Raw genomic sequence first — 17,269 nt, forward strand, 5'->3', positions numbered from 1 at the left:
TACTTGAAATATGGGAAGTTATTCACATGAGGTCCATGGAATGATGATCGTATTTTGGAAAGCTAGGGAATGTTAGAGTCCTGTAGAGGAGTTCTTATAAAGATTACAAGACTTAATTCTTAGTTGTAGGATTCAAAGTAATAGTGCAATAATAAGAGTTAGCTTTCATTTCATAATTTAAAAATTTATCTTAAAAAAAATTAAAAATCAGTGAATTCCAAATTATGCAATAAAACTTTTGTTCTGTATCTCTATTAATTCAATACTTAATTTCGCAGTCCTTGTTTTACACATAAGAACAGCTTAAAGGATCAGGCAGTAACAAAATCCATTATGAAAACTTTTTTTGTAATGGAATTAAAGCCATATTTTACTTTGTAATCTTGTTTTTACCTTTTAATTAATATGTACTTGATAGAATATTGAAGAGCTGTAATAAAACTAACAGCACAGTACACATTTAAGTATTATACAGGATTAATCTCTGAAATTAAGAGGTTCACTGTTGTTAGTAGAGAGAGGACAATATGCCTTTTATGTGGCTGTATTTTAGGCAATGAAGAGGAAAGTCATTTGGCAGGTGTTACAACTGCACGTGGGGTATATTTTGTATGTACAAAATTTTCCCTACTATAAAATACTGGATTGATTAATGACATAATGCAGTTGTTTGGCCTACCACAGCAACATTCATACAATACAAGATAAGATACTGTAATCACAGATTGCATTTTAAGAAATACCGTACCCATGTTTCACATCAAAGGATGTGGTATTGTTTGTCAACTAACGTGTTTTAATATATATTTTTAATATATCTTTTTTATATATATATATATATATGACTATGTTCCAGTTACATACAAATCTGAATATTAAATAAATTGAATCCAAGAAAACTTCACAAATACAGAATCTGACCCTGCAATCCTCATTGCAAGAGTAATTCATGACTTCAAAAGGACAGCTTGAGGAGGAAAGGATTACCCTTGTTAGTTTGTACACAGGGTCAGGTAATTTCTTACTTTAAAAACTTCTTTAATGTTTGCTTGTCAGTTTGGGTCTCCTGAAACCATTTACTCCAGTTAGGTGATTTAAAAAAAAAAAAGGAACAAGTGCTTTAATCTTCATTCAAGATGAACTAGAAGTATTCTCACACAGAAAAGTAGCAAAATACAGTACAAACCTATTAACAGGAAAGCTGAATTTGAAAGAAACTTTGCTTGTTAAGTTTATGATATGAATACTGATAAATGGCCAATATCAGCAAAGAACATGTAATTTTTTTGCATTGGCTACTGCAGACTTTAACACAGGTACTAGACAAAGTAGACATTTAGACAAGGTGAAATGAGACATATATTGCACTACATTACCTGTGCTAGTTTGAGATGAAAGACAAAAGTTAACAAGGTCAAATCATTTATACTTAGTGGTTGTGGCTTTCCTTTCATTCGTTTGTAAAAAAATTAATTGAAGAACAAGTCATAGACAAGTCTCCCGGTCAACACCTTTCCCTGAGTCGGCTTTCTTCTCTTTTCTGATTTCAGCACTAGGAAAAGAAGGAAAAGAAAGTTATAGCAGCACCATCATACATGATAATGATTAATGATCTACCTGAAAATCTGCACTGATATTTTAATTTTTTTTCATGCTGCATAGCACAAACTGGGAAACAAGTGAAATTTTCTGTGCTGAATGGTGCAGAAGACATCAGCCAGCATTCTAGTGATGAGGTAGGTAAAGAACTTAAGATGTACAGACAGACAAGTCAGCCAGCATGCAAGCAAAGATGGCCACTTTTTTTTTTGTTTTGGCAAATACAACTGTTCATTGATTAAATAATGGTACAGTTCTCAGACAATGGCAGCATTTTCTTAAATGGCACAAACAAGAGGTCACAGTATTTCTTGTCTTTAAAATGTATTCAGTTGCTCAATGTATATTTAGAAGGAATGTTTATGAATTAGAGCAGTGCAAGCCAATTCCAGCAGCAATATTTAGCTTATAGTCTTGATTGAGCAGAGCTGGAGAAGGCTGGGGGGGTGAGGAGTGGCAGTATTTGGAGCTTAACACATATTTTCTTATAATGTACACATGAGGAAGTAACTTTTAAAACAAAAATGCCTGAAAGATCATACAAAAGCCATATCACTAAGAACTCTGAGGCAGAGTTCAAATTTGGATTCAGCTTTTTTCCAGTTAAAAGTCTGTTGATTTGCCTACAGAAAGCAATATATGTGCGAAGCAGATGATTATTTTCATGAAGAAGCGTCCTAATTGACAACAGCGTAAATAAACAAAAAGTCATGTTCTTGCAATGAGTTTCAGTCACACTATGAAAATGCAAAGAGGCTTCCACAACACGGGCAAATCAAGCCTTCAAAAAAGAGTGGCAGGGTATCTAAAAAAGAGATGATTCTGAGAACAAACCTGTATCAAGCACATAACCTACCAGGTTTCATGGGAATAATTCCTTAACTAGAATGAATGAGAAATAGGCTGAGTTACACAAGGCTTAAAGAAACCAAGATCAGTTCTTAAATTCTTAAGGTGATTCATGCATAATTTTACAATCTGACATTTTTCTTCACATAAAAATTGCTTTAAGGATACAATTCAGTTCAGCCAAAGCTTACTTATATGCCTATGTAAGCTTCCAGAGGTGTTAATGGAAATAGCGAAAGAATACCAACTTCTGCCACTTCAACTGCCAAATCTGTCACCTTCTGGAGAACAGGGATAGAATTGGGTATGTTACACTTCCTGCACACAAAGGGTATGCAAACAAATTCTTGGGTGGTGAATTTGAAGTACAGCAGTACAGCAGGCAGAGTTACCTGTGCTTAGTAAAAGCAAACATTGAGGATATGTTACATGCCTTAAGGTCTACAGTATTTCCATGCTTCAGGCAATCAGGAAAGTCAGTCTTCTATTTAGGATTTACATCTCTAAGCAGCCCCTGCAGACGTGAGCTTTAATGCCTTGAGAAAATTGGGAAAAGAAAGGACAAATCCAGTCTTTTACCAATAAAACACATAACTGGTGGATCTAAAAGGGACATGGACCTCTCTTCCTCCCTACCAAGGGTCTAGCCAAACAAGCCTGAAAAGGCTTTGGGATGCAGGATTTTCGTATCTTCAGATAGAGAAGGGAATTCATACCATCTACAAAGTGATAGCTGCCTCTTTCTCCAATAATTTAAGAGACCAGCTAGGACTACCTCCTATATACAATCAGATCTTCAGCATGTTTTGAAATTGCTATTTGAAGGGCTTAATATTATAAGCAAAGACAGAAGAATAGTTAATTACATGTACTAAAGAGGATAATGTTTCAGCTAGGTGCCTTGAATTCTACCAAGACAAGCTCAAAAGCAGACCTTTAGGTCCCTAGAAATTTTAATAAAGAAAAATTAAAGCTGGAAAATCATAAAGTCCAGGTGCCTCTATGTTTAGGGAACAGTTGACTAAATAAGTGAATTTATAAGGCCCTCTTTAGACACTTAAATAATTTTATGAGTCTGGGATGTAAGGACTGTCATGCACTATACTATTTCACAGAGCAAGGGGTAGGGCAGAACTTACAACAGATATTATCCATGCATCAGGCTGAGAAATAGTTTATATAATACCTGCCTGCCTAAAATCTCTGGAGATAGTTTATTATTGGCCAAGTCAATTCAGTACTTAATGAGCACAAAGAACTTAAAGATTTTATGTATTCCAGAAGTCACCCTACATTGTTAATTGATCAGTGCTTTATCTAGAAGGCATTACATGAAATCATAGTACAGTATCGTAATTATCCCCATTTAATAATATTTTGAGATACAAGAATAAGAAAGCAGACCGGACAACAGGAAAAGGAGTACTAAGCACTCTCTAGTTGAACTTCAAAAGGCATCAGTAAAATTAATTTCAAACTAATGGGTTTTTTTTCCCCTACAGTAAGGTACCCTTCACTGAAGGGAACTGTCTAGTGTACTACTGGTGATTTGAACATTATTCCTTATGACTGCTACCATTCCAAGCTTTCTTCTTCCTTAGTACTTACCTAGGATTAAATTCTATCTTCGTGATATGATACATGCATTTAGGAATATGTTTCTTTAGCTCCATTTCTAATATGATTTAAGATTAACAGTGTCTATAGTTTTGCTTATCAGAAAGTGAGCCTTCCAGGTTTAAAGTTCTTTGAATCTACTTCTGTCTGGGACTGTGAGATAAGCTAGAGCACACGAAAAAGCAGCATTTCAGATACTTTAAGAGATTGTTCCTTTACAACAGGACACTCATACCTAAAACCATAAAACCTGTGATCCCTTAGTTCCTTTTCACTTGAGTCTTTGTTTTCATGAGCGAAGATAGAAGAAAAGGTTGAAAATGAGTTCATTAAAAAAAATGCGTTTATCTTTCACTGCAGTAGAAAGGCCAAATAATTTTTTACCATTGTTATCTGAGCCACAATCTATGTAGATGCTCTTTGCTCAAAGGAACTTTGAAAATTTCAGATAAAAGCAGTACATGTTTACATAATCTATCATACCATCAAAGAAAGCAACATCCACCAGAAAAATTACAACTGTGAATGTACCACATCAGTTTCTTCCTTTTCTCTGGGCTTTCACAGCCTGAACAGTTGAGGCATATAAGGTAAGAAAACCCTAAGATAAATCCTTCTCCCATGCACTGCACTGATTTCACTGTGATATGATCCTTTTCAGTCCACGTGTAGGGTGGAAGGCAAATCAAAACTGCTCTGCTATTTTCACTGTCAGTTAAATAGTGTTAAATGATCACATAAGTGGGCTGCTCTATGGGTGTCTGAAATTAAGATTCTCTGGTCATCAACTGTTCATCTTGTTTATGCTGTTTAGGGAAAGGAACACTGAGATGCAGCATGCCATTTTGGGGTGACAAAATTTAAAAATGTATTTTACTACAAAGTTTTTTCTCCTACACCTTTTCACCATAAAACAATGACTAGCTGTTTCAGACATGGAGCTTGTTTTGAAAATTCGATTTATAAATGGGGAAAATAATTTTATAATTCAAAAAATTCAAAGAAATAATGAAAAATAATTCCAGGAATAAATTCAATTTAACATTTAAGCACACTACATCTACAGGTTCTGTTTTTAATACACAACTGTTTTCAAATTTTAATATTGAGGCCTTCAGTGAAGACATTTCACATTCCTGTTTGAAATTTCTTTTCATTCTGTCTCCCCAAAAACTACAAATAGTCAAATCATTTGGGTTCCTAGGTGAAACCAGTCTGAATTAGAAGACACGGTCAAGGAAAACGTTGGGCAACTGGATCTTACCTTTGGGGAATCAGCTTCTAGTGATTAGGAAGGGGAGCTTATGACAAAAATGCAATATGAAACAATTAAGTAGAAAATAGTTACATTTAAAATTTATGGAAACAGGAAAATTTCTTTTACAACCACACTATGCTTGTATTTAATATTTTCTTATTCCCAAAATAACTCTGTAGCACACATAAAACAGTATTGCTTCATTTTACATTTGTCTGGACTAAAATTTAAAAGCATTTAACTATTTTGAGTACAAGGGAAGTGGGCACAAAAATGAAGTGATGCAATCTCAAAATTATTTGCACTCCAAATATTAGTAGATTGCATTCAGAGTACTGTGTTCTTCATACAGACATTTCCAGGGTAATGATGACCACTTCACTTTCAAAAGGAAAGAACAAAAGCAAGCAGAACAAACACAACAGCTGTTGTGCAATATCCAGGTGTAGGCTGGTGACTCATTACACAAGCATCAGGCATGCTCAACTTCATTTTCCACTGTAGCATAACTAAGTAGCATGCGAATATTTGGGATTTTTTTTTTTAAATAAGTAGTGACTTTGTGTTTTGAGCTCAGAACGCTGTGACTGGACATTAATAAAAGGAAACCTCAAGTAATAAAACTGCAAGATGCTAGAAATCTTCCAAATCCCTAGCAAAACATTCTAATACTGGTTTGACACCAATATATAAAGTATAACACATTAAAAAAAAAATTAAAACCTTTTAGAAGGAAAGCTTGACTCCTTATCTTTTGCATTCTCTGAGGTTATCAACAATGTCTTCCACACAGCAGTTTTTGCCATTTCATCAGAAATGTTTATCACAGATGGGTCATCTCTAAGCAAGAACAGAAGTAAATACACAATAAAACAATAAGCAGTCTGTCTTTGTTACTTATTAACTCTACAAAAGCCCTTGAAAACTGATAGCGATGTCAATAAAGAAGTGCAATGTAAATTAAGAAATTATATTAAACTTCAAAGATCCAGAACAATTACTTAAATGCTCACTTAAAACATCTTAGCACTTTTTTAGTATTTTTTCCCCTCTAACAGCAATTAATCACAGTAACATCAATAAAATATATTGTGTCACTGTCAACTAATGGACAGAGAAAAATGAGGAACCATGGAATTAAATATTGCCTAAAATCTCACCGCATGTCAGTGACATAGGTGGATTAAAAAAGAATCCAAAGAACTCTTAACAGTTCTCAAAGTACTTATGCTCTGAAACTTCACCTGCTTTTAAAAAGCAATTTTAAAAGCAATCAAAAACCTTGACAAAGTCAAAGATTTAAGAGATGCAATAAAAATGCCCCAATTCAATATGATAATCAGTAGCTTTAAGTAGCACTTGGTAGCAATTATGACCTTGGTTTTATCTGGACTGCTCCAAATATGTATTTTTACACTTAGGAATAATGTATAGGCAGGCCCTCAAGATATTTGAGGCCATATTATTCTTGACTTCATTGTCTTCATATGTCATGATATTCAGTGACCCTCAATTAACATTTTTTCACAGTGTTTCACGCTTTATCAAATAATATCTTGACTCTTTCCTTTATCTGTAGAACTGTGACCCGTTTAGAACAGAAATCAGATATTATCCAGTCAACTGTACCTGAGTAAACACGCTACAGATAAATACAGATCACACTTCCAGATAAATCAAGCAAAGTATTGCTAATATAAAACAGAATGAAAAAGTATGGACAAAAGAGTAAAAAACAAGATCATTAGAAGTGTGATGGACCAAAAGTAAGAAATAGGCTGGGTTATTTCAGAGAGACAGTTATTTGCCTTATGGGATATTGGAGTAACTCCTGTTAAAAAATAAGACAGGAGACCACACTGAGACAGTGTTCCTATGAATTCACATTAATGCAAAGATTACTATTACCAGATATTCTGAATCTTTATTAAGAACTTTCTTTCTGAAAACTGTAAACGAGGGTAAGTTCTTATGGGTTGACCACACATATTATTATTATCTACAACATCACTTCTCATGCTTTTTACATTGTGCCAACCCTGCATTATACCTTACCTATCCTGCACAGCACTTGAGTCACTTACTATCTCACACACATAGCATCTTAACTAGAATGGTCTAAAATGTAATACCATAAGAACCTAGTTTTTCTGGGGTGTGTTCAAAACCTCTCCTGACTCCTTGCTAGCATCAAGGTGAAGGGTTTGACCTGCACTGTGTCTTCCTTTCACACTACGCAAGTCAGAAGCCAAGGTTCATTATGAACGGCCCAAGGGAAAACTTGAACAGTGTGTTCTTTTCCAAGGGACTGTGAGATCATGTGCAATAACTAGAAAAGGGCTGAGTTTGTTAAATGCTGCTGTATATGGTTCAGTTCACCTAACTGTACTCTGCTACCAGAGAAACATCAACCTGACATTCAGTAAGCATTAAGAATATTGTGGCATGTTTATTTTATTTGTGTAATTGCAACTCACCTAAAAGAGGAAAGGTATATTTTACCTGTAATGTCCTTCTAGTGGTAACTGAACAGTCCCTTCCTCTTCCATTGCTAACATACTTTGCTCTTCCTAGAAGGAAGGAAGTTAGACATGAGATAGGATATGATGTTGTGAAAAGTAAAATTGATGTACTTTAATCCTCCCTCCCCTTTTCTTTAAGTATTCATAAGTTCTTAAAGTATACTTTTCAACTGTTTTAATTTAAATATTTGACATTTAAACCCCTCTATTTTAAAAGATGTATCTTCACTTTTTGTTATTTTTCAGTGCCAAATAGAAAAGACAGTTTTGTAACAATAAAGAAAGAGAAAAATCAGTAACACTGAATGAGCAACTGCACAGTGAACTTTAAGCATCATGCACACCAGGATATATACACTGCAATGTTAACGTGCAAAAATCAGGAAAGTCAAATTTAAGTTTGCAAACATAGTTTTAATAGCAATAAAGCTTTATTGCAGCCAAAGGTAGTGAAACAAGTCACCAATATTGGCTTTCACTTGAACAGGGAAAAAACTTCTACGAGCAACAGGAAGTGGAGAACACTAGGAGACATATCTACTAAAAACCTTTATAATACAATAATTACAAATCTATAATATAATTTAAATAATCACAAATTTCTAAAATCTGTATTAGGGGGAGGGGAGAACAAAACAACACCCCTCAAGCATCATGTCCTGCCTGCAAGGACAAGAGAAGAGAAGTTTCTGCCTTTCAGACATCAATTCAAGGCTCCACAGGAGGATACTCAAAGGATACTCCCATCTGTTACATCAGGAAAACCACAGCCAGGAGGTTAACATGCTTTCACATGAATGTAACCACAAAAGCCTGCCCTGAACTGTTGCACTGTATGTGTACGAGCATAACAGTCACCCAGAGACCTCCATATCTTTCTTCCCTTTATTAGATGCCTTTGCCCTTGTGCCTATTTGAAAGTGTGAACTGGCTCTCCCAAAAAGAGAGCTTGCCATTTCCTGGGACGTGCATCTCACACATATCGCACAGTTGCTATTAGCTGGAAGAGTCATTACAATTTTCCAAAACAGTACAATTTAAGTTCTTACTGCACTGAAATTTCTTTTTCCTATATATGACTGTTAAAATTATTTTTAAAAGAACAACATTTTTTTTTCCTCAAATGGGAGAATTCACTTTATTCATTCTTGTGTCAGAAAGACTTAATTGATTAACATCGAAGTGGCTTCCAAAGGAGGCCTGTGAGGAGAAGGCATGTATAAAATCCACTATATATGTACAAAGACCTGGAAAAACATAGCCTAAAAATATAAAAACAACTTAAGTGATTAAATTAGGATCCAATCAAATAAGTTTCAGATCTTGTCAACTATATTTCTGAATATTCTTGTGGGTAGAATACTTCTATTTTTAAAAGTCGTGTGATAGCAACTCTCCAATTAATTCCTTAGGCTACATGTCAGAAGTTTTATTACTAGTTAATTTTGTCATTTCCAGGCTTCACAGCTTCATAAGTTTTTGACAGTTAAACAGTTTTAATAATAGCTCAAAGTATTTAGAAATGCCAAAATATGTAAAAATAACCTCTCAAAATAGACAGTGAATGAAATAAAGTAACACCAGTAGATTCTCTCAGTTTTGTTTTCTGATGCTATCCTATCAAGCATGGGAAGGAAAGTGACATATAACCAAAACATAAGGATAACAAGGAATTCTTTCCAGTAACTAGACCCACAAGAAGGGAGCTACCTTGGTTACTTCTGGTTACTCTGAATTGTGATGACAACAGACACTGTGATGAAGCAATTCTGCTCCACTTCGATTCAATGGGGAAAACAATGACACACATTTTAATTCTAACCTGGTAGTTTCATAGACACATACTAAATAGTAAAAGATGATATTTATTACCTATGTAAAACTTTTTTTGCCAAAACTTTTCCTATGAAAGTATGTTGAATGTGTCAATGATAGCAAAGTTCTCCAGGTTACAGATGAGGCAGTGAGTTGTCAAAGGTCACAGAAGAATACTAGGCAGAGAAATCTAGTTTTCACAGTTACACACTCAAATTACTAGCTCACGTCCTATTTCTGCAAACAGACTTGCCAATGGTCTTACCGAAAGGTCATACACACAACTGTCGCCAGAGCACTCCTGCCCAGAAGTGACCACAACCTATAAAGACCACGTGGCATCATCTACACCTTCATCTCCCACTGCCGCCACAGCCTCACACCATCCTACTATTCAAAAATGCTGACACAGAACACGACTCCCTTATAAAAAACGTGGCACCTACGTATTCTATCTAGTGCTCATGCAGTTAGTGTTTCTCCACTTAGACTTCTCCCTCATGTATTTGGGCCCAGTACTGAGGTCCCCTATCAGCTGATATATGCCGCCTATAAGGTGGCTGATACCAGGGACGAAGGACAAAGATTTCCGTCCCTTACTTTATATTCCCACAGTTTTCTATGATACTCAAGCAAGCAATTAATGAAGCAGCAGCTAGAGGAACATGCTGTCCTATATCAAGTTTGTAAGAAATTATCTGAAATACATATTCTTTGACAGTCTGCCTTTTGCAAAGAATATGCCTCATTTACAGAATTTTCTCTCAATATCTGAAAGAGAAATTGATCAAGTGCTGCCCCCCCAAAAAAATAAAAACCAAAAAATTCAAACCATGACCCACCTCTTTCTCAGCATCTTCCAGTTTCTTTTTCTTACTCTCGGGCATCAAATCATCTAACCAACTGAGCTCCCGCTTAGTAAAAAAGAAATCCATGAGTTTTCGGACAAATACCAATGCTAGGACCTGTAAAGATATTAATTCAAATAATTAGGAAATTAAACAAGTAAAATTGACAAAAATGCTTGTAGAGGAATACTTTCAAAAGTGACCACAGTTTACAGCTACAATTTTATCCTTTAATTTGGATAATTTGTTTAGACGAAGTATGGCTTGAAACACTTAACAATCATGGAAGTCAGTAGATATCTTTTATTTTCAATTTATGAAATAATCTGAGATATCACTCAAGCAGCAGAACAGATTTCTCTTTTATTTCCAGCAAGACACAGAACCATCAGTAAAGTTCCTCAGTGCAATAAACAACCTTCCTTAATGAGTAAAAGTTCTTTCTGTAAAATGATTAAATGTGACTCCTTCAATAAAAACATCACATTTTCCATTAAACAATATACAGTTGGGCTACCTACACATATAAACAGAGTGCAACACAGACTCAAACTAGAGATTATATGAAGAATTTTTCCTTACTTAATGAAGTATGAATTGTCCCTGAAAACTATATCAAAGCAATATTGTAATTATCTGCCCACACTTAATTTTTTTCTTCAGTAATAATTATCCACAAATGAAAAAAAACCCCGAGATTTTTAAAGGAAATTTAAAAAAATATTTCATACCATCATTGGAAAGACAATAGCTGCTCTTGAAACCTTTATAATCCACAGAAGCACAAGACAACTCAGCTGAATTATGGTGAAGAGATGGACCTTTCTAAGAGGAACATGTCTCAAATAAATAAAATCTGGCTGATGCTTTGCAGGCATCCAGAATAACTTTATCCTGTCAAAGAGCTGAAAGAGAAATTTTAAAAGCTCGTGTCAAAATGAGCTGAGAGGTCATCTATGCTGACATTCACACGCGGCCTAGGAGATCCAGAATATTCTAAGAATCTGGCTTGTTATTCTAAAGGCAAAAACTGTGCAGATGGTCAGGAGCACAGAAAAAGTCTACCTCAATTACAAAGAAGAGCCATGAATCTGTACTTGTCCTACAGTAGTAAAGTACTCGTCTTCTCTGTGGTTGAGCCACCAGAGTAGGGAAGAGAATCGTATTATTTAAATGAAGTTTAATTATTTGGTTAATCGTACTTTTTAAGTTCCTTTTGGTTTTAATACACCTTTGTCTCCCTACTTGTTTCTACTGCAGATGTGCTGAGATATTGGATTCCACTGAATGATATTCTATATAGTCATACCCAAGGAAACAACCTGCTCACAACTGCATTATATGTTCTACACAAAGAAAATAGTTACTTTAAAATAGTACTGCTAAGATTTCAAATTAAGAACTCTGACAGTTAGGGAAAGCCAAGCTTCAAAGTAAACACAACTTAATTGTGAATCTCAATCACTATGACACAGTGATGATGGTGGTGCACTGTTTCTCCTTGCACAAATGAGCCATGCTATAGTCACACAGTCTCCAGGAATTTCAAGTTTCAGGATTTCCTACTGAGCGTGTGCAAAATACATTTTTAAAAGGCTTATAATTTGGCCAGATTTACGCAGATTTCTTTTTCACAGAAACAGCAAAAAGCACATCCTCCCACAAAAGCCATCTTACTAAACTCCTTGTCCCAGCATTGGGAAGGCAGAAAGGGAGGGGGATGCTATCACTTTTCCAAGTAAAGATAGCCAGATTTTAGCATGCCTTAGAAACAGGCAATAGTGTACTTTCTCATACCCTTGTTCTGAGAGACAGCTGAACCACTTTAAGTTGAAATTATCCAAACCTCAGTAAAAGCCAATCTACACTTCTCAGAGTATCAACCCAAATGGTAAGAGACAGGCAAAGTTACAAAAGAAGAGTCTGAATAGAAACCACCAGCTGGAAAAACAAAAGATGTATCCAGCTTTGCCTATAAATAATAAAGAGGTAAAAAACCAAGAAATTTTTAACTTGCAATCAAAAATTTAAATATGATGCAAGAAACAATCAAGCATTTTCTTTATTCTTTGTATTTGACAACCTTTTCACAGCATAATTCATATTTTCGTCACGTGTTTGTTCTTTCTCAATTATCTTGATGGGTGAACCATGCCTCAACTTTCGATAACAAACAAAAACACACCTGAAAACTTGAGTGTTTGTTTCAGATGGGCTAAAACACTTGACATCATGCCACTTTAGTAATCCAGGAGAAACAGTACAAAGGATACCATTACCTAGCCTGACTTGAATGCTAGCAAGCCTGGTTTCCACCACAGGCTCCTACTTAAAGCCCCCGCAGGAATGCTGCTTTTCCACCAGACTTGCCCTTCATCCCTGAGGCCAGAAACTGAGTAAACATGGGACTTGCAACAGTTTCACTTCCTGGCTTGGGACATTTACTAGCACAGAAATGCCTTCAAAATCTCACCTACATTAGTTTTAGGGCAAGTTAGCCAAAAGCCTCATATAGGCACAGCTCAAGATCAAGTGTTCCCTGCAAAGGCACTAACTTGGAAGCACAAAAGACAAGTGAAGCAAGGGAGAGGGAAGAACTCCTGATAGTTATTACTCAGGTTTTAGGCTCAGCCAAAATTCCCTTGACAACAAAGGCAACATAAAAATTGGCACCTAAAACATAAAAAATTAGAGCACGTTACCTAAAGGGAATGCTCTATTTAGAGAGAATCCATTTTCATTTTTAAGTGACTCACTTTCAAGAATTTAAGGTTGGGAATATTCCTTTAAGATTATACACAGAAGATAATAAAATAATATTATAAGAATAGCTACACATTTTATAGAAAGCATTATCAGTAACACTGTCTTTATTAATGCATTTTACCTGAATTCCCTTTAGAGATGAAGCACCCATGTAAAGAAATACTCCATAAAGTACTGGCATGGGAATAAACTGCACAAACAAGCAGAGAAAGGGAAGAGGATGTTAAATACCATTTAAAAATTTTAAATGCTTCTAGAAAGACATTCTAAACAGTTGAAATTCAATGTGCCATATGCTTGCATTAATCAGACAAGTTGTAAATTCAGAGGCACTCAATTACAAATTAATAATGTTTCTCAGATTCTCAGAATCTGGCTCCATAGGTTTATTTTCCTGTCATGGCCAAATTATTACAATATACTTTATTCACTACTAACAAAACTAACAGGGAAAATCAAAAGTGTTTGATACATACTTAAATGACTGCTCAAGAGAGCATCTGAATACTAGAACTAGAGTACTCAGAAAAATGTTCAAAACACAAGATATTTCATAACGCTAAAAGAAATGTTCTGTGCTGTAAGCATTTAAAATGAGTGAATGACTTTCATGGAATGATTTTGTAAGAAACTATTCTAAATGGTCAGGTTCTCAGTATACAGTGTGCAGGTAAAGGACTATTTCCACAGATTACTATCTGTTTTAAATGCTAAATACACACAACACGTTCTGTGTGTTTTCGAAGTAAGAGAGTTTATGATATACATAATAAAATGCTATGGGGAAGTACAAGTCCTCAGAGCTTGTTGTCTTCACTGCAACAATATGCAAGTCTAAATTCTGGTCTTACTGAAGCCAGTGGCAAAATTCTTGCTGATTTCATAGAGACCAGATAATTTTTAAAAGCCGTATGATAGTGGACAGATACAGTTGGACCTGACGATCTCAAAGGTCTTTTCCAACCAAATGATTCTATGATTCTCTTATGCATGTAGATGGTATTATATAAGCATATAACTAGATATACAGTTGCATAACACTTGTGAGCTGCGTTGAGCATGCAGGTAACATGAAAGAATTTTCACGTTCATTTCCAAGAAATGAACCACAGAACTTCACTTGGAACTGTTGAAATATATTAAATTATCCAGAAATCACAAAACATTTTTAAATTTTCTAAATAAATTTACTTCTTTGTATAACTTAGCAAGACTGATTATATGCCATGGACCCAAAGTATAGACAAAGAGTGAATATTCATATACCACAGGTCGATGGCAGAACTCCCTTTGACTTCAGTCAGGCCACATTTTCATTACAAGATTTCTGTTTTAAAAATGTTACATGTCCCTAGCCAATCTATTATGCAAATTAGAATTCCATTTTAGATTATCATTGTGTAACATTATGCTAGTTAGTAATGTGCCTGGAAAGGGCGCTCATTAAATAATACAGTAACAACAGTGAAATTTTTAGTGCTGTGCAGTATTCTTTAGCTTTTCCTTACTTCCCCAAGTTACCTTCAGGATACTTGTCAAAAAGACAGATGAGCCCATTAGGACAAAAATCATGAGCCCTGTGACTCTTTGCTCCCGGATTCCAAGAAATTTTGGTTGCTCCCCTGGAGCAGAGCACTCTGATTCCAGTTTTAAGCTATTCACATGGGAAATAGAGAGGACAGTGGCTGCAACAAACCACGGCAATCCCATAATGGAGCACACTCCAAGCATGACTGCTACCATCAGTAGGTCGAGATGGTACCCACATCCTTTCTGTTAAGAGAAGTAATGACAGCAGGAAGTTATAAACAACATCGGAATGAAGGCAAACACTCATGGCAGGCATTCCTTATGAACAGTTAGAGACAATTAAAAAAAAATTGTGACTTGTAGGAAAAAATAGCTTTCTTCTATATGTTATCCAGGCTGGGTCAGAAGTGATGGCAAAGTGGTTATCTAAGGGGAATTTCTACTAGTTCAAAAGAAATGCTTATGTTATTAGACTAATTCCAGTAATGCATTAAGTGTACATATCATAAATCCACTTTACAAAGGCACCAAATACCTTCCCCACTTTTAAAAGAGATACTAGTAAGACAACAGAAAATAAATACGCTTTCTGCTTTAACTAGATCTCTTCTGTGGATAACAGTGCAGAACATCCAGAAGCACTGCAACTCTCCACTGCACTAATCTTGACAGACCCTCCATCCACCCTTACAGAGAAGGCAGAAAATATGCATTTTAGGTATTTCCTACACAAAAATTCTTAAGTTAACATTTGCTATAAAGGGCTGTAAAACCACATAGACCTTTTTAAAGTATTTATAGATGGTAAGCACATGCTAGTAAAATGTTTTCATCTTATTGAAGAACAGAGAGCTAGAAATTAAGAGAAATTAAATTATAATTAAGCTATATATTAAACTATAAAACAATATTATTCATTAGGTACTGTTTTACCAGCTTCCCTATTCAACATTCCATTCAATTAGTATCATAAACACTCATGAGCAGTCAGTAGAAAACTGTTGAGTTTGGATCATCTTGATGGCAGTCAAATACTCTGCAAATTTACCAACAGGAGGATGTTACTTTGCTCTTGTAGTAGGGGATAAAACTCTTTGGTCAAGTCTTAGATACATTTAAAAATCTGCAAATACAATGCAGGCTTGGAAATGAACAATGATCTACATCAAGCTTGGTTGTATAGATATCATCTACCAGAACTGAGAGGGATATTTCTTTTCAATTTTAGTATGTATCCAGGGCCAAGAGGCAGCTGCAAGCAGAAGCTCAAGCTATTTTCCTTTCAAAAGTCAGGTAGCCAGTTATCTCCATGAAATTTTGCAATATGGCAACAAATCCAATGTCATGGTCTGATGAAACAGACCATGAACATCAGTTCATGCAAACAATGTGAATATGTTGAACCATAATTTTGCCTGTAAACCCATGCAAATGCCTTTTGACATAAAAAAAAAGTAACTAAACTTGGAAGGGTTTGCTACAGAGACTGCCAAAAGCTGAAATGTGCACTATTCGGAATTTGCTATGGGAAGTATAAAAAAAAAAAAAAGAGGGGAAAACGAGTTGGAAGCAAACAAATCATTTCTTTCTGAAGACAACTTCTACTTCTAAAATGGGAAGCGTCTGGGTTTATGAAAATGTAAGCCACATATCAAAATGAAAATGCCATCTTATTTGCTTACATTATTTAAAAAGGGGAAATCTTATAAAGAAAACGAAAAGAATCAACTCTAACATCCTTCCCTCGCTTCCCAAAAGTGCTTACGAGTCTCTCCAAGACACATCTTGACAAACTCAGAGATGTGTCAAAGACAGATATTAGTTACATGCACAATGCACTCAAAGAAAGAGTTTAATTCTAAATCCTAACAGAGACACCTTTTTTTACCTTCTGACACATTTATGAGGAATGTATCTGCTAATGCATACAGAATCTGAGAGCATTTCCTCACATTCATACATGATCTGAGGAACCTGACATATGGGAAGAAAAGGAAGCATAGCAACAGGTGATGCTACACCAGACCCCAGCAAAACTAAAACGCAGCAAGACAAGGGGGCAGCCAGGAGGACCATCTGACTCCCAGATGCCAGTGCTGAAAAAACACATTCCAAAGCTTGGCAGCAAATTCCTGCATCTGTCAAGTTAACCACATGCAATGCTATGGATTGACATGAAGAGCCAGGCTGACAAAGAGGGCAAAAAAAGAACATATCAAATGTCACAATCATCCAAGAAGAGGCAGTGCAAAGTGAAGGTTGCAAATGCATTTGCTAAAGCAACTTGGGATTGGATTGCTGCTTATTAAAAGTATGTCAAAAAAAGCCTAAGCTCACTGCATATACATGTACAGAAACCTGCTGCTAGATTTTGCCCAACAGTTTTTCAGAGGGGTGATGTCCCTTTTTCTCTCTCCATCTGTAGGCAACTAAAGTGTTAGAGAACAGAGCAGGAAGTTGTCCTA

General features: G+C 35.5%; 1 protein-coding gene across 8 annotated transcripts in view; it reads right to left on the reverse strand.

Annotated features, from left to right (window-relative positions):
* Positions 1 to 509: 509 nt before the first annotated feature.
* SLC4A10 (solute carrier family 4 member 10) overlaps positions 510 to 17,269 on the reverse strand; it is a 165,208-nt gene continuing 148,448 nt past the window's right edge. For 5 of the 8 annotated variants that reach the window (XM_069861228.1, XM_069861225.1, XM_069861224.1 and 2 more), the window contains 7 exons: positions 14,796 to 15,047; positions 13,396 to 13,464; positions 11,240 to 11,413; positions 10,503 to 10,625; positions 7,826 to 7,893; positions 6,047 to 6,163; positions 510 to 1,552 (listed from right to left, as the gene is read on the reverse strand). In XM_069861228.1, the coding sequence (XP_069717329.1) occupies positions 1,486 to 1,552; positions 6,047 to 6,163; positions 7,826 to 7,893; positions 10,503 to 10,625; positions 11,240 to 11,413; positions 13,396 to 13,464; positions 14,796 to 15,047 (870 nt within the window). In that variant the 3' untranslated portion in view covers positions 510 to 1,485. Of the gene's footprint in view, positions 1,553 to 2,455; positions 2,482 to 5,329; positions 5,367 to 6,046; positions 6,164 to 7,825; positions 7,894 to 10,502; positions 10,626 to 11,239; positions 11,414 to 13,395; positions 13,465 to 14,795; positions 15,048 to 17,269 lie in introns of all 8 variants that reach the window. The other 3 variants (XR_011337746.1, XM_069861226.1, XM_069861229.1) reach the window with 3 other exon arrangements.

The sequence above is a fragment of the Phaenicophaeus curvirostris genome, chromosome 7 (assembly GCF_032191515.1).
Source record: "Phaenicophaeus curvirostris isolate KB17595 chromosome 7, BPBGC_Pcur_1.0, whole genome shotgun sequence".
NCBI classification, from domain to species: domain Eukaryota; kingdom Metazoa; phylum Chordata; class Aves; order Cuculiformes; family Cuculidae; genus Phaenicophaeus; species Phaenicophaeus curvirostris.